This window comes from Nothobranchius furzeri, chromosome 1, assembly GCF_043380555.1.
Source record: "Nothobranchius furzeri strain GRZ-AD chromosome 1, NfurGRZ-RIMD1, whole genome shotgun sequence".
Taxonomy (NCBI): domain Eukaryota; kingdom Metazoa; phylum Chordata; class Actinopteri; order Cyprinodontiformes; family Nothobranchiidae; genus Nothobranchius; species Nothobranchius furzeri.
Window position 1 is genome coordinate 107,545,651 of NC_091741.1, and position 21,411 is coordinate 107,567,061.

The window sequence follows — 21,411 nt, forward strand, 5'->3', positions numbered from 1 at the left end:
ATGAATACCTTGTTGCCCTGTAGTCCTGATTCCTGCTTAGAAAAGCAACACAGCTACAGTAAAGAGTAAATAAAACACACAGTAGGAAAATATCTAGCTGTAGGCTTGATGTCCGTAAGGTAGAGCAGTTTGAGTCTCCACATCTTCTGACCAGGAGATGGCGATGTGCTGCTTTCCAGTCAACATCAGCTGTTCAACAGATTCTAGAAAAGGTTTTTCCAGTTTTTGGGCGGAGCTCTGAGCAGAAGGAAAAGCAGGTCTGATGAAAAAAATTCCATTTTATTTAAAAAAATTTCCAAACTCCATCCTGACTGGAGTGTGTGAGCTCCTGTTTTTACACATTTTCTAGAACTAAATTTAATTAAAGAGAATCGAAACACGTTATTGATCCCCCAGTGGGGACATTCATGTCAATAGGTTTTTATATGAAGACAAGAGTGTCCGTTTGAATTCCCGTAGGGTAAATACTTCCTCCAAAATATCTTGATTGGCATTGCTTCTACCCATAAAAATGGAAGTGATAAGAGTGTATTGTAGCTTTAAACCAATCCAGCGCAGTAACCTACGAAAACATGACTGAGGTTTTCTGTTGCAGACGTGGACAGAACTGTTGGTACCCTTCAGCCAATCAAAGAAAAACCCACAATGGTCACAGAAGTCACTCGAATCTGACAAACGTAATAAAAATTCTATGAAATTTAACCAGTGAAACCAGGCTTCAACAGAATTATTAAAAAACTATTAATTAAAAAAATTAACTCATGGAACAGACCTGGACAAAAATTATGGCCCCCCCTAACTTCATATTTTGTTGCACAACCATTTGAGACAATCACTGCGATCTAGGGCTGGGCGATATATCGAAAATGTATCATTATGGAAATTTCTGACTTACCGAGAAATTTTCCCATGCCAATAAATTTGATAATAAAAAATGCAAAGATGTGTGTAGGTTAGCAACATTCATGTCCCTTTAAGAAGCTGCACCACCTTGATTTGCGTAAAAATGTGACTCAAAGTAATACGTGCAACAGCCCCCTCTAGTGGACAACTTTTGTTTCTGCGCACACCTGTACTTATCTATCGTTATCAAGGTGAAATCCTCAATATATCGTGATATTGATTTTAGGCCATATTGCCCAGCCCTACTGTGATCAAACGATTCCTGAAACTGTCACTGAGACTTCTGCACCTCTCGGCAGGTATTTTGGCCCACTCCTCATGAGCAAACCGCTCCAGTTGTCACCAAGGGCGCCTTTTCCAGACGGTATGTTTCAGCTCCTCCCAAAGATGTTCAATAGGATTGAGGTCAGGGCTTGTAGGAGGCCACTTTAGAACAGTCCGATGCTTTCCTCTTAGCCATTCCTGGGTGGTTAGCCGTGGGTGTTTTGGGTCATTGTCCTGTTGCAAGACTCATGACCTGCGACTGAGACTAAGCTTTCTGACACTGGTCAGCACATTTCTCTCTAGAATCGTGTGGTAGTCTTGAGATCTCATTGTACCCTGCATAGATACAAGACACCCTGTGGCAGATGCAGCAAAGCAGCCCCAGAACAGAATTGCATCCCCCCCCCCCGTCCCATGAGTGGCGTGACGTCTCGTGCAAAGGGTCAATAAGCCATTGACTGATTACAAGACTGATTACAAGATTGGAGTAGAAGGAGTCACCGCTCATCTGGGAAAAGGTGCTGGATAAAAGTGGAATAAAGAAAAATGAGAATCTGCACACTTCAATCTGCGATGTAGGAGTTTATTGGTCAAGCTTTCGGTCAGAGACCTTCATCAGGAGTTGCCATCCTGTCAAAAAGTTATTTGTTTGGAAAAAGGATGCATTATTGCCTTCTTCAAAAATGGACCGCCTCGTTTACCAACATCCGTTGCAGTGAGTAAGTCACGTCATTCATTGTCCAGTAGCATGCGGAGAAGACTAAATAATACATTCATTTAGTCTTTTTGGTCTAAATATTTATTTAGTCTGGCTTGCCAGGCTATTAGTGACCATTTCTTTATAGGTTTCCATCATAGCACTATTCGACCGTCATACCCGTCATACAGCCCCTCCGCTGCTCGGTGGCACTGTTTACCTATGATACAGCTCCAGAGTGGGCAGGGCGCTCGGTTCTCCGCCCACCGGACCCGTTTCTGGGACATGTACCGAGCCGCTCGACCGCTGTCACACTCACGTTGTACCCGGAGAGCACCGATGTTTTCCTGCAGAGCGGCCTGGCAGCGGTGCGGGCTCTTGGCCCGGAGAGCGGCCCACAGGCTGCCCCAGGAGGGTGAGTAGTGGCCCTGGTGTGTGTGTGTGTGTGTGTGTGTGTGTGTGTGTGTGTGTGTGTGTGTGTGTGTGTGTGTGTGTGTGTGTGTGTGTGTGTGTGTGTGTGTGTGTGTGTGTGTGTGTGTGTGTCAGAACAAGCCGTCCTTCATGCCTCAGCAGCGGAGGTGAGTGCGACCCTACCGTTGACACAGCTCGTGTACTCGCTAGGATCCTGTACTTTAGGGATTACATGACTCTTCATCTACAAATGACCTTCATTCCTTCTCTTAGTCACGTGACGTGTGCACATGTAGCAGCGGTCAAAAGAACAGCAACGGCACGCGGTGAATGTGGCAAGCCGTTCTAACATTTAATCCATAATGCGCCGTTCGGGTTATTACAAGAATGGCAGATTTCCTCCTTTGTCGTCCCTAAATGAAACTTATTATTATAATATACACGCTCAGCATCTTGTTGCTATAAACTCACTGTCCACACTTAGTCATGCTACCTCAACACTGGTTTGATAGAAGGCCAGAAAAGTATTTTTAGGTTTTATCTGTTTTGAGATATAATATTAATACCAACTTGGGCAGCACGATATTAGGACCACCTGCCTAATGTGATTATAGTGATTAATATGACGATTATGATATTATGTGTGATAAATAAAAAATTAACTCAGGAACAAAAATAATTAAAAGAAATTTAAAAAATGACAAATCATAAAAATGAGAAAAGCAAAAGATGTGAGGAAAAGGAAAAAGAAAATGAACAAGAAAAGGCAATCGGTGGATCCCGGCAAAAGCAGAAAGAGCAGAACAACTATAACTCGGGTGTTTGCTAACCATGAAAATGAAGTGCAGTCAGCCTCTGGGGCGGGCCTCTAACCTATGTGAACCCACCCAATTGGCCAAATGGGTGAAGAGCTCTATTTGATTTGTTAAAAAACATCATGCTTCCGTTTGATGGACAGAATGCATTATGTGTAAGAAACATTGGAGCTGACAATTCATTGCGATATTTATCTGTTCTTTGCCATATGCATATTGCGCATGCTGATATTGCGATAACACTATTTGCGATATGTTGTGCAGCCCTAGTACCAACAATTACTTTAACCACTTACTTTCTCCCCAAACCTGCTCAGGTTCCTGTTCTTCTCGTGCCAGGACCAGTCACATTGTCATGCCCTTTTTAATTAGCTAAAGTGACACTTAAAATTCATTAGTTCTAGGAAGAATGAGATTTGAGATTCCTGGAATGTTCTCCTTCACCTGAGTAGAGACCTGGAATTAATATCCAGTTTGTCTGTTAAATATTGGAAATGTTTGCCATACAGCCTAAAGCAATAGAGGTGCTGTAAGAACAGGAACAAGGAAACGAACAAGAACAAATGTGGAAATCTCCAGAGTTTCACCTGTAAGGAATTAGCTTTTCTACAACTGAAAGAAACTTGTGGTGCTGTATATTTATAAAGAAATGTGCCATCCATCATTCTAAAAATCCCAACTAACACTAATAGCATGTTTTCAGTTGGTGATGCTATACCAGCCTCAGGTCTAACACACAAGTACTTGTACTCGTCAAAGTTCTGGTATACAACAGGACCTATACGTGATACAAGCTTAGTTTACCGCTAACAAAGCATATTAGTTTAAGACGACCACCTTCAACCCAGCATAGGGCAGTCATGCACCATCTAATAAATGCAAGTCACTCAGAAAGCTGAAGAAGTTGCTGATGTACAGCAGCGAGTTCAGCAATCCACTGACGTGGAAGTTCTTTAAAAAGCAGCAGACGCTTCTCTTCCAGCTGTTAAGGAACTCGTCCTGTAGTTGTAAGCAACAGAGGACAGGTTTCTAACAGACAGCACTGAGAGAAATGCCCTAAATTCTGAAGCCTAGTTTATACTTCTTCGTCTGCAGAGGTGCGCCATTATCCGCCGATGCAAGGGCAGGCACTCTAGGGCGGACAGAGTAGAGCCCAACTTTTCAGCTATTGGTCAAATGTCACAGAGAGATTGCACGTCTGTGATTGGTTGGCCCACCGAAGCCGCTGTCTCCTTTGATACCGTTGAATTCTTTGTAAGAAAAGATGAAGCCGTTCCAGCTCCGTGAAGACACTCTGTGTCGGCCAATGCTCATTGAGTGGACTTGTGTTTACAAGCTGAAGTACATAAACTGTCGTTGATCAGAGACATTGGTGGGCAGTCCTGCCAGAAACGTTTAAGCCCCCTGCTGTCCTGGCAGAGAACTGCTTCACATCGCTGACTCGCCAACAGAGAAATATAAAAGGAAAACATGTACGTCGGTACATGATTGCGTGAGTGCAAAGCTGCTGACGGAGAAGCTTAAACTAGGCTTAACTCAGCACAGCTACAGGACACTATAAAGCCCGACGTTTGCAACCAGACGGTCATCCAGTGATACTGCTATCTTGGCTGTGAGATTTTTGCTGTTCGTGGGCGATTTCTCCCTGTTATTAAGTTACCCACTTCTTCCTCCTACTGTTGGAAAGTGGAATTACACTAGTTGTAACAACCCTGCCGCAGTCTGCTGTAGCCAACGAGCTAACGCTAACAAGAGCCAACTGATGCTAAATGAGCCACAAAGTAAAAAGAAAACATATAAACTATTACTTACAAGCCCAGAACAATAATTAGTGCTATAACATAGAACTATAATTTAAGAAACTGTATCATATGTTTGCTTTAAAAGACACCAGAAAAAACAGCCAAGTCCTCAGTACTTATTCCATGGATTTATCCTTCGACACCTTCAACCTTGATGTCCATCCTCTCTAGCGTGAGCTTCACAGAGAACACACTCCTGGTTTGAATTGTACCTCACAGCATGTATCCTGGCTTGGTCACACTTGTGCTGTACACCCCCTCGCCACATGGGTACTCCCCAAGGCTCACTTCCGGGACTCTTATTTTTGTAGTCTATTCAGTTTGTTAAAGTCCACCGTGTCTCCGAAGCCCTCACAGAGACGAAAGGAAACTTAACGTGTTTTTGATGTTGGTTTTTCTGACATTTTCCTCTTTTACACCACGTAGTTTGAAATGATAATAATAATAATAATAATGATGATGTCATTTAGAAAAGAGCAGTATCACAGTGAAGTCTCCACCTGCGATCTTTTCCAGCTGTGCAGCAGCGACTGATGTCCTCGGTTCCTGGAGGGTCTGGAGAGAACGTGCTATACACGGTGCTGTGTGGGGGAGCCCTGGTCGGGGCGCTGTCGTATGTAAGTCTGTCTGTTCCCATCGCTCCATGTCTATTCCTTACAAACTAAAGGTCAAACCAGATGTTTTCCATCGTTCACAGGCCTATGTCACTGTGACTTCGGACCGTGACAGGTACAATGAGCGTCTTGCAGAAATTCAAGCCAGACCCAAGACCCAATGGGTACCAAAGTCCTGGCCACCCAAAGGTCAGTTCTTGTTTACTTGGTGCTGCCATTTTCCTTCTCCCGAGTAAATAAATGGTGTCTGTGTGGTTTCAAAGAAACGTTGTTTATCAAATACAAAAATAACCCAGACTTTCCGCTGGACGTGAAAGCGGCGTGTAACAAAATAAAGGTGTTTTACTCACAAGATCCCTTTCAACCGGGAGTGCTTCTGCCGTGACATGGGAGCGAAAGCGTTCCATGCAGCTGATCCCACAAAGGCAAGAAATCACAGGAGAATTGCAACTCCACGCGTGATTTCAAAAGTCCACATATTAATGCTTCTTTCCGGAGTATTTCTCTTATCTGATGGCACCATCTAGTGGCTGACAAGCATATCACACAAAAAGTCTATTCCTCTGTTTAAGATGGCAACTTCACGTTTCTGTTTATAAAGGTGCTTCTGTAGCCGACAAACAGAGCTAAAACACGTTGTTTTACGAGTATTATTCTCATGTCATGCTGTGTTCTCATATATTTATATTTTAGAGACTTACTTGTCTGTGAAAAGTTCATCAACTCTGCGTCAGTCGAGGTACTTCCTTAAATTTGAAGCAAGTGAGCAGTAGTCTAACACTATTGATTAGTTCTGGTTGGCGCTCAGTTTCCTATTGCACGGAGCTCCTCAGGGCAGGGGGCGTGGTTAGCAGGGAAAAAGACGTATTGCTTATATTTTATCACAGTAGATGATATAATCACTTTTACGGATTTCAGAAAAATCATTCATCATTTCTGAAAGGGGAAAACTCCGGAAAGCAGCTTTAATTAGCCAGGAGAAAGAGGCCTGCGTTTATCCCAACAGGCCTGTGGTTTATTTTCTGTTCTGTTTATATCGGCTACAGGAGGGTCACAGGAAAGGATGTACGTTTGTTTGCACAAGACTTTTATTTTGAAAGTTTCCAAATGTTTTACACTACATTTATGCTTGGCCCGATCTAAACTGCAGAGTTTGACATATTTTGGAAGCGTAGTGCATACAAATTTAATTTGTTTCATTTCAAACAGACATATCCGTCAGAATTTACTGTCATCATCATTAATTCAGCAACATTCCTCTGTTTGAAAAGGAGCAGGCTGAAGTATAAACCTGTATACCCCTCCCCAAGAACGCCAGAGAATATTTAATGGAAGTTCATTCCAGAGTTTTGGAGCCGCTGTCCCCCTGGCCCTTATCTCTTAGGACCACAAAGCGTGGGCCTGCATGACAAAAATCCATGATCCTAATTAAAAAAAAAAAAAAAAATTTCTAAAAAAAAAAAATACAATTTTTATTAAAGAAACTAACAGGAGATCTTAAAATCTATTCTGAATTTAACAGGTAGCCAATGTAGGGAAGCCAAGACAGGAGAGATATGATCTCTCTTTTTAATTCTCATCAGAACTCTAGCTGCAGCATTTTGGACAAGCTGAAGACTTTTAACTACATTCTGTGAACTTCCTGCGAGTAATGAATTACAGTAATCCAGTCTTGATGTAATAAATGCATGAACTAGTTTTTCAGCATCACTCCTGAAAAGGATGATTCTAATCTTGGCAATATTCCGAAGGTGGAAAAAGGAAATCCTACAAACCTGTTTAATGTGGGATTTGAATGACATGTCCTGGTCAAAGATAACACCAAGGTTCCTTACTTTGTTCTCGGAGATTAATTTAATGCGGTTCAGGTCAGGTGATTGACTAAGCAATTTCCTTTTCTGAAGTCAGTCTTGTCTTGATTTGACAGCAGAAAGAACAAACACTGTTGTTCATCTTAAATCAGAGTTAGACTTGTCTGCCCAGATAGTCCACCTGCAAATGTGTCCAACCACAGATAATCCACATATTCAGGATTATCATCCATGATTTCCAAATGGAGCAGATCTTGTACTACAAATATGCTTTCTTTATGCTAATGTATGTAGTTGCAACAATAATAAAAAAAGAAAAATTTTCCAGAATTAGTAGTTTGTTTATTTCATTTATACTTTTATCACCACAACAGGAAGAGAGTTGTGTGCCTCTTCACTCATGACTTTAAGACTTCCGCTCTCATGTCACATTTTTGTGTTTAAATAGTTCAGAGCAACCAACAGACTTTTAAAACAATGAAAGATGTGGTAATGTGCCATATATTTATTGGCGTTGGTAAATGAATGCATTAATGTGATGACATGTTATCTATGTGTACATGTATGTATATACGTGTGTGTGTTCATTAAACTGTTTTAAATGGGTCGTGTATGTTGAGCTTGTTTCTTTCTCTTCTGGTTTCTTGCAGCCAGAGATGACGATGAGGGTGAGTAAGGTTCATCTCCTCACCTTCACACGTTCCATTAGATGCCAGCATGCGTGTGCCTCAGTAGGAATGCTGACATCCTCATGTTGTCATCACAGCATGCTCTTCTCATCCTCACATACAAACTAAATAGAGGGTTCAATCCTGAAAATGGCAGCAGTTACGGGTAGTAGCGCTGAGGCTTCAGAGGAGTTAGGAGTTGTGTCTCCGTCACAGCCGGCTCACACTAAAGCAGCAAACATGATCAAAGCCAACAGTTACAGATCAGAAGCCACCAAAAGATCCGGTGTTTGTCAACACACGTGTTTTAATAACGTCCGATGAAAAACTTTAAGTTGTCGGACGTTATGACCGACGTGCTTCCTCCCTTAACTCGCCGAAATGACGCAAACTTCCTGAAATCCAAAAACTGCACATTTACCATTTAGACTTTATTTCTTTATCAATCAGAGGTTGTCTGGTCTCTGCAGCAGCGCTTCCTCCAAACCTTTTAATTGATGTGTGCATCGCTTTACGCAGCTGCATTACCAATGTGAGGAAACTTGGGCCTAGTCCACACGTAGCCGGGTTTTTTTAAAAACGAATATCCGCCCCTCCAAAAACTTGCATCCACACCACCTCATTTAAAAAAAAAACTGTCCACACGTACCCGGATAAATACGTTGTTAAGGACATGCCAGACCTGTAGGCGGCAGTACTTCCCCCGTTCTTAACCTCGTCCTTCGTCTGTGGTCTTCCACAAGGAGCAGTAATTCTGCTTGCAAAAACAAACGAGCAAAAAGCGCTTGGACAATTGATAAAGTGAGCGCAGCTCTGAGGGCATCCATGATGTCGGCGAGTGTAAACACAGGTCGCACACGTGATGTCAGCAGTTTTTTGTCGCGGAAAGTGACGTTGCGGACCTTAAAACTCCGGTTTTGTCCGTCCACACGCAGACACCCAAAACGGAGAAAACACAGATCTTCACTTTGGCCAGAGTTTTTAAAAAGATCTGTTTTCGTGTGAAAAAACTCCGTTTTCGTGTGGATGACAGGCCAAAACGTAGAAAAATATCTACGTTTTGGCAGATCCCCGGCTACGTGTGGACAGGGCCTTAAGCTCATTCCTTATTGTTGTGATATTTGTGCTGAACTGAAATGCCAGACAGAATGAGTTTAGCCTCAACAGTTTAACAGACAGCTGAGACGAACCCGAATCTCCAGGTTCCCTTTCACTCTTCAATCAGCAACAGCATCTCTTGAAGGAACAGGAATTCACAATAACAGTTTATGGACCAAATACTGTCAAATGCTTTCTAATGTTTCATAATAACTCCTAATATTTATATGACCTCTAATAATCTGATGAATTCTGTTGGTTTAGTTTCTAAGCAGAGGGACGGTCTAATTTTCATTTTCTGAAATTTGCAGAAAATCACATTGATGGCTGTAAAATAATTTCAACAGATTATTGTTGCAATAAAAATATGTGTAAAGGTCAGAGGTCACTACAATGCCCACTGTCAAAGCTGTTGTAGCGAATCTGCAAACAAGCTAGTTTTTAAAAGCAAACACGGTCACAAAGCTTTCACTCCTCCTCTCGGGTGTCTTCCCTGGATCGGCGTCTACCAGAACCGGAAACCCACATTGCCAGAGGAAACAAGATGGCGCTCAACACCGTCACTGCTTCCTAGGTCCAAATGTCTTTTGTTGTCCGTGACTTTGGGTAGTTTGTCCTAAAGCTGAAGCGGTAGCAGCCGGCTGTTTCTCCTTCTCTGATGTAATTGAGCGGAGAACCTCTCACACCGGTGGTGTTCTGGTGCTGAACACGTGAGAGTGTGATGAGCAGAGGACCCAGGGAAGTGCGGTTTGGTAAGACCGACAACCGGATGGTCCAGTATTGGTTTTTAGTCCAAGCTGTGTTGTTGGCAGAGGTTTTTGGAAAAATGCAAAATAACAACTTTATTAATTTAAACGGGAGGTAAGTGCTCACCCCGTAATCGGAAGGTTGCAGGTTCAAGCCACACTCGGTCTGTTGCTGCCGTTGTGTCCTTGGGCAAGACACTTAGCCCCCCTTGCCTGCTTATGGTGGTCGGAGGGACTGGTGGTACCTGCGTACAGCAGACTCACCTCTGTCAGTGCGCCCCAGGGCAGCTGTGGCTACATCGTAGCTCATCTCCACCAGTGTGTGAATTACTTATTTTGTTGTAAAGTGCCTTGGGGGGTTCCAGGACTAGAAGGCGCTATATCAAGCCATTCACCATTTAAAGTTGGAGTCAAGTCATGGGTGGAGACGTTATTTCATCCACACTTCCTGTTAGGAAAACGCTTCTGAAAGAGGCGTCGCCTGGCGGATCGAGAGCGCGGCACTGACGCAGTGATGGATGGCAACCCCCCACCCTCCGCGTGCGCTGTCGGAGACTCTCAATCTAAAAACGAGTTGTTAACGAGCGTGTGCACGCACTCACTGTAGACTTACTGCTCAGGAGAAGAGCAGACAGATTCTGCAGCATTCTGGAGGATTTCTTGTTTACCGCGATTATTAGATTAAAAATAGAGGACGGCAATTTATTTCTAGGAGGCGAGTGGCTCCGAGTGTCAACGTGTCATATCGGCAGGTGAGTGGCTGAGCCAGGTGGAGGAGTTTAAGTATCCCGGGGTCTTCTTCATGAGTGAGGGAAAGCTCGAGCATGAGATAAACAGGTGGATTGGTGCTGTGTCTGCAGGGATGCGGGTGTTGTACCGGTCTGTCGTGGTGAAGAGAGAGCTGAGCCGGAAGGCAACACTCTTGATTTACCGGTCGACCTACGTTCCTACTCTCATCTATGGTCACGAACTTTGGGTAGCGACCAAAAAATATGAGATCAGATACAAGCGGCTAAAATGAGTTTTATCCTCAGGGTGGCTGGGCTCTCCCTAAAGCTGGGCTAACGCTGTGCGACTTTTTCACTCGTAGCGTTCAGCTTCAGCTCAACAGTACGACTTCCCTAACGAGAAAATCTCACGAGTCGTGTTCACACTGTAAGACCCAGCGCCGCGATACCCTCACGAGGGATGAGCAAACTATCAAACACGCCAGAAATCTGTGCGAGCTCAAGATTGCTGATAGGTAGATGGTCCCGTGGTGTTAATCGCCTCTCGTTACCCCCTGTATACACGACGCACAGCGCAAAACATGCCCCAGTCTCAGATTCTCGCACGAGGCGAAAATCTTCTCAAAAAAGTGAAAAGGCTGCACAATGTACATCCGATTTTAGGGATAGGGTGAGAAGCCCGGTCTTGCGGGAGGGGCTCGGAGTAGACTCGCTGCTCCTCCACGTCGAGAGGAGCCAGTTGAGGTGGCTCTGGAATCTGATTAGGATGCCTCCTGGTGAGGTTTTCTGGGCACGTCCAACTGGACGGAGACCTAAAGAAAACCCAGGACATGCTGGAGAGACTATGTCCCTCATCTGGCCAGAAAACGCCATAGGATTCCCCCGGAAGAGCTGCCCCAAGGGGCTGGGGAGAGAGAGACGTCTGGGCCTCTCGACTTAGGCTGTTGCCCTCTTGACCTGACTCCCGATAAGTGGCTGAAAATGGATGGATAGATGAACAAAAGTAACATTCCAGTATCCCGCCCATCATGGAACCTGGAATTTTACGGGGTTAAAAGACGAACCGAACCGGACTCCTACTGATCAAGTTAAGGTCAAAAACAAACTTATCTCCCATGTAAACGACATCCCTGTGACCAGCCTGGAAGCTCCCCTTTCGAAAGTGACGAGGCAGCAGCAGTGGCCTTCTGATGTCATCGCCACAAGACTCCGTTATTCTGACACCATCAAACAGTAGACTACCAACAACGTAGTTGTCCATGCCTTCAGCCATTGTGCATATCCTGCTTTTACTCCGCCTGCTTCTCTCCCGCCAGCGTTTGTTTATTATTTACGTTGCTATGGGCTGATTTAAAAGGGCGAACGTCTCCACCTATGCCGTGGAGTGAAACACACTTCATTCAATAATTCGATTTTCTAACATACATGTAAGCTAGGATAAAGGCTCCCACTCTTGTTAAGGTTTTAGCTCGATGCGCATGTACACACACACACACACACACACACACACACACACACACACACACACACACACACACACACACACACACACACACACACACACTCTGTAGGCTTAGAGCTGAACCAGCTGCCATTTCTTGGCCTGTTATCACTGCAGTAACAGTGGTGGACGTGCAGGACTTGTCCTTTCGTTTCCACTTGTTCAGCCGACTCATTTTTAAACGCCTTTGAATCACGTTGTCCTGTTGGGACTGAGGACGGAGTCTAAAAAGAAACTCCAACCTTAACTTTGGATAACTTTAATGACAACAGCTTTGGGTCTGACAGCTGAGCAGGAAAATAATCCAGATTAGATGATCTACAGGCTACTCGGTGATCGCATGCTTCAGTGTTTACAGCGTTGGTACAAATGACTGAAGTCCTGACTAAAACTGCACTATTGCCTAAAAGACACAAAAGCAGTTGAACAACCACATTTGGCGTTGGTGGTTAAGAGTTTGACATCACATAAAAGCGAGTAAAGCCTCGTGTTCCTAAGGTGGTCAGAGGGAAGGTGAGTGGTGGCTCCTGCTGGAGAGATGTGATGAGGAGACCAACCAGGCAGGGATTGATGTGGGCGAGGTTGGGTGGGTGGGGGTGGGAGGGTGAGCAGCAGCTGTTTCTACCTCCACCACCTGCTTCAGGCTGAGCGGCTCTGCTTTTGTCGTCTGCTAGGTTTGGCTTGCAGCAGCCTGTTGGCTTAGGAACATGTTCTTCATTGTTCTTCCTGCTAGCGGCCATTTCCATTTCCACCTGTCTGTAGATTCCCGCTCAGCCTCGCTGGTTGGAGGGGTTTCCTTTGTGAATTCAACTTGATCTTTGCTCCTCTGATTTCTAACTTTCTGTGTCTTTACTCTTTCCAGCCTAATGCTAAAGCTAAGGCCCTCTGTAGCCGCACGGATATTGGTCCTAGGATGTGGATGTGACCAAGGAAACAGAATTCCTCTCCTCTTCCTCCTCCTCCCTTCCTCCTGTCCCCTCCTCCTACGAGAGTCCGCCGCTCAGCCTAGAACCTGTGGACAGTCCTCTGAAGGATTTTCTATCAACTGTTAATTCACTCCGTGATTAGAAGTTGACTGGGGGAGCATTTTGGATGGAAACATGCCACCATGTACCCCTGAGCCCGTTCCCTACCAGTACCAGCCGTGTGGCTCCCTGTCCACAACCGCTGTTGCTTCTGAATTAAACTAATGATTCGTGAATTGAACCCATGAAGTTGGCGGTTGCTGTTCTTCCGTTTCTGCAGCTTCTGCCACGCAGCTCTGTGTAATTTATTGTGGATTGAATGAAGGGAGGATCTTTCTGTTCCAGATTAAACATGTGAAACCATCTGAGCTTTCTCGTGTGCCTCATTGAGTTCCAGATAACCTAGAACTTACCTGGATGGTAAGAACCTAGATTCCACTTGATCCTTCTTTACCCTGCATCTGACCCCCTAGATCTAGGTAACCTTCTCCCTGTCTTTGTTTGCATGCAGTTCCTGTCCAGCACGTTTTTATGCACTATGATCTTGCCCTCCAGGCAGTGGTGTCTATAGAAGACGTAGTTGTGTTGCTCTTTGGTCCACCAGTCAGCTGTAATGAGCCCAAACACCTGTGCAGGTCTGCTGTGGGACAGTCTGAAGTCATCCGCACCATCATTTATATCTGAACGTCCCACGGGAGGAGCCCAAAGAAGCAGAACTTGTTTTAAAACACCCTGTGCTGTGTTTTGGTGTCGTGGCTGGTCCCGGGCAGCAGCACGGATGGCCTTCACCCTTCATGGATTCACGGTTTCTTTGACCACTGTTGGTTTGTTCTGACCACAGCAGACTGGAAACCAGGGATGTGTATTTTTGAAATTCAGGCGATGCGATACATATCACGATACAGGGGAGACGATACGATATATCACGATATATTGCGATACATTCATTCAGACGTTACAAGCAATTTTTTTTTATACTGAATTTATTGTAAGAATGTTCAATAAACAGTCCAAACTGATACGAAACATGTTTAACATGAGGTATCTGAACCATGATGGAGGGATTTACATTTCAATGGTGGAAACAAAACCCGTTGCACACTGCTGCCAACTAGCGGGTGGCGATTGAATTGCACAAAACGAAAAGAAAATACACAAAAGTTTGCATGTAAATTCTTTCAAGAATTAGATACACGGCTTTTGAATATCGATGTAATAATCGCAGGAAAAAATATCACGATATATTGCCATATCGATATTTCCGATACACGGCTTTTGAATATCGATATAATATTGCTAGAAAAAAGATCACAATATATTGCCATATCGATATTTTATTACATCCCTACTGGAAACCAGAGCCATGATGGAGGCCGTGAGTCAGTTTTCCCTTCACCGTGTGTGGTCAGAATGTTACAGCTGATTGGTGTTGACTGGTTTTCCACACCAGAGGCGACCTGAGCCATCTGGAGGTATGTTGCTGACTTTATAGAGTGTGTCCTGGTAGTGAGGTGCAAATGAGCACGAGTCTTCTGGATGTTTCCCAGCCAAAGAACCATTGAAGTTATCTTGTAAGTTGCTTCAATGTGTCTCGCATTTGAAAAGATGCAGTCATTTCAGATGGCCAGTCCAAAGAAGTTCCTCCTTTAAAAGGATTTTGTTTGTGTGTTCCAGGTGGAGATGAAGCAGGTGTGGAGGAGGCTGCTGCTGAGGCTGAGGCTGTAGTACAGGAAGCTGCTGAGGTGGTCGCTGAAGCTGCTGAGGTGGTCGCTGAAGCTGCTGAGGTGGTCGCTGAAGCTGCTGAGGTGGTCGCTGAGGTGGCACAGGAAGTGGAAGCAGTTGCACAAGACGTGGCTGAAGGTGTTGAAGAATCTGCAGAAGCAGTTGAGGAATCAGCAAAAGTTGCTGCTCAAGAGCCAGAAGGCAATGGTATGACCTCTCCCCCTGAGAAGGAAGTTACTGCTTCTGAGGCATGAGGTTCCACACATTCACTGCTGGGACACACACACACACACACACACACACACACACGTGCGCATCACTGTATTGCTGAGAGGACCTTAAGGTTCAGCTGTAACATGGATGGGAACATAAAGACGGGTAACTACCAGTCATTGTCTGGGTTTACCTCCATTCTCTCTCAAATGTATATTTTCCTATGTATTTATTGGTGTGTGTGTGTGTGTGTGTGTGTGTGTGTGTGTGTGTGTGTGTGTGTGTGTGTGTGTGTGTGTGTGTGTGTGTGTGTGTGTGTGTGTGTGTGTGTGTGTGTGTGTGTGTGTGTGTGTGTGGGAGATACTGAGCGAATTAATGGTTTCCTGATCTCATTGATGTTTTAGGTGTGTGAGGGCAGCATAAATCAGTCTTCTGATCCTCTGACCTACCGCAGCACGCCACACTGACATCCTAATGAGATGCTCATTTTCAGTTATGAGTCAAATAAATGTGATCACTGAACGCCATTCACACACATTAACCTTCAGACATGTGGTTAACTAACCACACGCAACCATCTGTTTTACAGGCTGGAAAACTTTGTGTTCATTTGCCATAAATCTGTCTTGTACTGCGTTTCCACCAATCACAGCGCAGGTGGACATCTGTTTATCTCTAGGGTGTGTAGTTGTGTGTCCCCAGGACGCAAAGGCTTTCAGAATGTGTATAAACTGTCAAAGGTGCAGTGTGTAATGTACTTTTGTCGAAGAAAGCGCTAAAAAAATCAGTTTTTCTAAACTATTAAAATCTTATGTGATCATTTTTATTTAGCTAATAACTGTTTAATGAGCACTGTGAATGGTTACCATTAACACAACAATAAAGCATTTGTAAAACTGGAAAGATTTACTGCCATCTTTGAAAAATCACAAATGGTGCTTTTCAACCTTGCATCTGGTCCTCTGGTTTTTATTCCACTGGCGGGAGATGGTTTCAGAGGGTTTAGGCACGTTTACTGGCATGCCACTCACACGACTAACTGTTGCTCTTTCCACGGATGACTGGTTGCACTGGACGTGCCGTTTGGGTGTCCAGAAAACATACTGCAGCAGCACTAAAGAGATAACATAGGACTAAACAGGAAGTCACACATGTTCTGTTAAGGAAATTTCAAAATAAGACTAAATTCAGGTTTGTGAATCCTTAACTATGTAAATGCTACAACTTGACCAGTGACCCGAGGGCTCATTTGCTCCCTGCATCTTTTGAGGAGAGCAAAGACGTTTTCCAGCGTGGACCTTGTATATGACATCACACTTCCACTTTACAAACGACACCAAAAAGGAGAAGGCATTGGGGTGAAATATCAACAATTATCAGAGTAAATGGTGAGTTCAAAAGATTTGCTTAAAAAAGATGCTGTTTTCGCATACACCAGTTTACCCGCGATCTCGTGAGAGGACTACGGAGTAGCCGCTTTGTGTGACGAGTGACGCACTGCACAGCATGAAACCGTAACGTGCCACGGACACACACCGAGTGTAAACCGGGGATAGAATAACTGACAGTGAGGACCTCCCATGTCAGGACATCAGCATTATGACATTCACCCAATCATGGCTAGTGTTCTAGGATAAAAGTTCCTGAGGGTTACATGGAGAAGTCAACCCCTAGACACCTTATTGTGAATATTTCCCTTTACATTTATTCATTCAGTAGGGACTGTGCACATTAAGGAACATTTACTGAAGTATATGTAAATATACCAGATTATAGTGCTGAAGCTCATTTAAATATGCAGTCCAGGAACACATCAAGGACATGAAGCACATGGTTTTCTTCCAGCCAACATTTGAGTTGACTTTTGAAGGCTTTTAATGTTGAGCACGCCCTTATAGGTACTCGGCCATGTAACACCTTATATATCAGAAAAGCCACTTAAGAATTAAAAAAATTTAAATTCTTCATAACTTAAAATGTTTTTCTTAGTCAAAATATAAAATACCTTTGGAGACGTTATAGAGATGGTCTGATTTCAGTGACCAACATGTGACACTTATGTGAGACGGAGGTACTGAATGTAAAAAGGGTTTAGCAGCACCAGATGAAAGGTTGCATTTGGTAAGTTGGGTACATTGAATTTCACGGCATTAAATATTCTCTTAATGTGGCCCTTGATGCTTGTGTCGAGTCACAATAGTCTAGTTCTTCTGTCAGACTTAAAAGTATATTAGAAGTACTTGAAGACTGAAGTACTTAATCGGTGTGTAACAACTGTATCATAATACTTCATTTTCTGTTCTATTATTACGCTTGTGTACACTTCCATTTAGTTTCAGTACATTTTATAAATAAGCAAAAATTGATAGTTTTGTCTTAAGCTGCCTTTTTGCCTCAGCTTCAAAGACAAATGATTAAAAACATTGAGCTGTAGTGACCTGGATGGCTGGGTTTTGTGTTACAGTGATGCGGACTGCCGATTCTGCAGTAGAAGTAATGAAGATAGCTGAAGTAAAGGAAGAGCTCCCAACAGCAGAGGAAAAGCCCATAGAAGACATGACTCCAGATATTCCTAATGTTCCAGCAGCAGTAGAAACTACTCTAGAGGCTACACAAGTGGAAGTTCTTTTAAAGGTCCCTGTTCAAGTGGCTGAGGATGGTTCACCATTGGTTGTTGAGGAGGCACAAGTAGATGTAGTATCAGAAGAGCTACCTGTGCAAGTAGACACAATTAAACCTTTTGAGGAAGCTCCTGCAGCAGTAGGGATAGCCATTTTACAGGAGACCCCTGCATTCATAAAAGATGTATCAGCTGCTGAGGACACACCTGTGTTAGTGGAGGTTGCATCAGTTGTTGAGACTATGGCACCTGTGGAGGTTGCATCAGTTGTTGAGGAGATCCCTGCACCAGTGGAGGTTGTATTAGTAGTTGAGGAAACCCCTGCACCAGTGGAGATTGTACCAGTTGTTGAGGAGATCCCCGCACCAGTGGAGGTTGTATTAGTAGTTGAGGAGATCCTCGCACCAGTAGAGATTGCACCAGTTGTTGAGGAGATCCCCGCACCAGTGGAGATTGTACCAGTTGTTGAGATCCCTGCACCAGTGGAGGATGTATTAGTAGCTGAGGAAACTCCTGCACCAGTGGAGGTTGTACCAGTTGTTGAGGATACTCCTGGACCAGTAGAGGTTGTACCAGTTGTTGAGGAGGCTCCTACACCAGTGGAGGTTGAACCAGTTGTTGAGACTCCTGGACCAGTAGAGGTTTCCCCCATTGCTGTGGTGGCCATGCCACTAATAGAAGAAACCACAGGACCACTGGTTGCAGGGATTGTGGCACAAGACAAGTTTGATTCTGCTAAAGTTGAGGAACAAGTTAAAGTCGAGTTTGTAGCGGTCTCTTCTGTTGCCAGCATTTCAGACCAAGCAGATGCTTGTACTTTGAAGACCCAGTCAGAAGATGCCCACAAAGAGTACATTGTTGTTGTTCTGGAAGGAACACCTAAAGAGGAAAAAAGGCCCAAGGTTCTGGGAGTTGGTCCCTTGACTGGTAGAATCATCCCAGCCCAAGAAGATGCCCCTGCCTCTGAGGTACAGGACCAGACTTTTCAGATCTCAAAGTAGTTTAAGGTGTAGAATACATGGCAGCATAATGTTTTTCCAGTGTAGTTCCAGTTTTCAAAAAGGCCGTTAAAAAGCTCAAGAAAGTATTAAATCCAGCCTTTTCTTTCATACGAGTGTATTGTGGGCTGCAGAAAAACTGTCTAACGTGGCTTTTGAAACTTTTGCTACTCAGGTTAAGCGGCACCTTATTAAGATGCAAATGCAGTAGTCACAACAAAGGTATTGCATCTCTAATTGTACAAACATTAATACCCTTCATAACTTTCAGGTTAAAAGACTAGCTAGGGTAGAAAAGACGATCGTTTTAAAATGTGTTCTCAAGACAACATGGTACAACACTAATCACCTTTATCCTTTCTTCATATCTATTACAGTAAGCGTCTCATGAATGATGACTGTCCTCCAGTACAAGAGGATGTGCCTTTCTTCAATACTTCCATTCTGTAACTTTGACATGCAAAAGGAGTCTTGGTTAGCTTTATTGTGTTTAGTACGACTGTTTTACTGAGCCATGATTAGAACAAAGAGGCTGTGACCCAAAAGTCCCAGGTGAGTCCAGTAAGATGTCTGCCTCTCTTTTTGTGTAGAGGGACATAGAACTGCAGTCAGTTTACAGCTTTTGATAAAACTGAGCCAGTCTGTTAACTTTATTTTTACTGTTACAGTTTACGATCTCAAAGATCACTCCAGTGAAACAGTTGAAATCATCAGATTTTAGACCAAATCAAACTGCCCAGTCTGGTGTTGGCTAGCGTGTTACCAGTCACCAGCAGTTAGTCAAACTAACTAACCTCAGGTTTTCCTCTGTTGCTCCTAGTGTGCTGGAACGCTTGATGTACCTAATCTTTTTACATGTAAACCAGGAGTGGGGAACCCTGGTCCTCGAGGGCCGGTGTCTTGCATGTCTTTGCTCCAACACTTCTGATTCAGTGGTTTATTCACCTGTTCTGCAGCTCATTAACCTCTGCAGAAGCCTGTTAATCACCTGCTGATTGAAATCAGGTGTGATGATGCAGGGTTGAAACTAAAATATGCTGGATAGCGGCCCTCGATGGACCAGGGTTCCCCACCCCTGATGTAAACACTTGTAGCATGCTGGATAAAGAGCCCATGAACTTATCTTTCTACCTCAGCCTTTCGAAGTTGTCAACCCTTAAAGATTTTCAAATACGAGTGTCCTACGCTACTCTACTGGTTACGTTTGCTGGCTGACCAAGACCAGTAAAACTTATCTAAGGGTTCTGTTCTTGCATTGAGAGTACCCGTGCTGAAAATACACTTTAGAGACGATGATTGAGTTAAAAGTGCTAAACTCCTCCTGCTCCATCCCTGTTTTGGTCTACACCCTTCATTTTCCATAAGCTATTGATCTGGATATTCCGGTTTTTCCGTGTCTTTGTACTCCTGCTAACTCCGTTTAAAACTGTTGTAGAACAACGTCTGTACCAGCTTGGTGATATTAAGATGTTCATTTTCCAGACAGTGTTAACACTGAAATAGTTTCTAGTTCTGTTTCCATATGCAATGTTACTGACTAAAGAACAACCTGGTGAGGGACATTTATCTATATGTGATTGTTGTAATTTGTATTGGAAAGGTAAGGGAAAGGCTTGGCATCTCAAAGATGAACTAACGTAGCATCATTAAAGGCATGCAAATGGTTTGTGAAGAGGACTGGAACTAGAAGGAAAACCCTTCCATGTCAATGCAATACACCCAGAGGTCGGGCATTTATTATAATAGTCAATGCAATCGACAATGACTAAAGGTTTAGGTTTTGAAATCGTTGAATATCCTACTCGGCGCTGGCTTGAATCAGCGTTCAGATGGGCTTGCTTATCTCCAAAGTCATTCTCGGGCTGGAACGTGTACGGTTAGGTCTGATATTCTTTCTGCTCGTCTGAATTGTGTTCCAGGTAAGAAAAGTCCGATAGATTAGCAGAGGCTACATCTGACTCTGATGAAACGCCACCTGCCGTAATATAAATACACAAAAACCAGTGTTGTGGATTGTTTACTATAGTTTCTTCACTAAGGAGATTCCCTCTGGTGATGCAAGTGGCGAGGTAGTGTTAAGACCAGGAACAGTATTTTATTTGTTTTGCTGTGCTATTTAAAACATATTTAATGCAAAATTCTACCATGGAAATCCAAACATACTTTCTTAAATGTTTTACTCATGCTCACAGGAAATATACCTCTGGCCAGTAGCTTTAAAACTGCACGTTTAGGTGTAGTTCTTTGACATGTTGTGGTAAAAATATCTTTGATTGGGGTAATTAGTTGGTGGTATCGTTGTTTTCTGTCCTTTCATGTTTGTTTTCTTTTCCTCTAGCTGTCAGGTGTGTTTATTGATGTGTACTTACAAATGCTTTCAGCACAAACAGGAGTTACAGACATGTGTTTGTGACTTTCTCTTCTTTCAAACTTTCCACCTGCCTGTAACTCTTCTGTTTTAAAAGCTCACGTGGAATCGTTGAGGGTGTAAACGAGTTGAGATTTGGACATTACACTGGGCTCATAGGCTGGTGTTGGTCCTAGCACATTATTGGAAGCTAGTAATTTAGTAAAAGATCAATACTGTGGCACATTTTGTTCTGCAAAATAAAGAGGAATTAAATCTGAATTGCATTTGTTGTACTTTTTAAAATCATGACCAAATCATCAAGACCAAAGCAACTGGTAAAGCCTGCAAATATATCATGAAGCACGCAAAACATTTGAATGGATCAGAGCGTAATCCGTAAACGTACATGTATAATTCAGCGTTCTTCACAGCAGATTCTGAATTGAAAGCACAGATGTGACAGCTGCATGTTCATCTGTAAAATT

At 43.6% G+C, this 21,411-nt stretch overlaps 1 protein-coding gene across 5 annotated transcripts; it reads left to right on the forward strand.

Moving 5' to 3' along the window:
* The first annotated feature begins 2,079 nt into the window (after positions 1–2,079).
* mgarpa (mitochondria localized glutamic acid rich protein a) lies at positions 2,080–21,205 on the forward strand. 5 transcript variants are annotated; one of them, XM_070552865.1, is made up of 8 exons: positions 2,082–2,279; positions 5,409–5,509; positions 5,590–5,695; positions 7,968–7,985; positions 14,698–14,952; positions 17,423–18,546; positions 18,752–18,798; positions 18,954–21,205. In XM_070552865.1, exons 1-7 carry the CDS (start codon positions 2,087–2,089, stop codon positions 18,785–18,787), a joined length of 1,833 nt encoding a protein of 610 aa, XP_070408966.1. In that variant the 5' UTR covers positions 2,082–2,086; the 3' UTR covers positions 18,788–18,798; positions 18,954–21,205. The 5 variants fall into 5 exon arrangements, with proteins under 5 accessions (XP_054594869.2, XP_070408966.1, XP_070408961.1 ...); XM_070552860.1 differs by having other exon boundaries at positions 18,752–21,205; XM_054738895.2 differs by lacking the exon at positions 18,752–18,798.
* Positions 21,206–21,411: the final 206 nt, after the last annotated feature.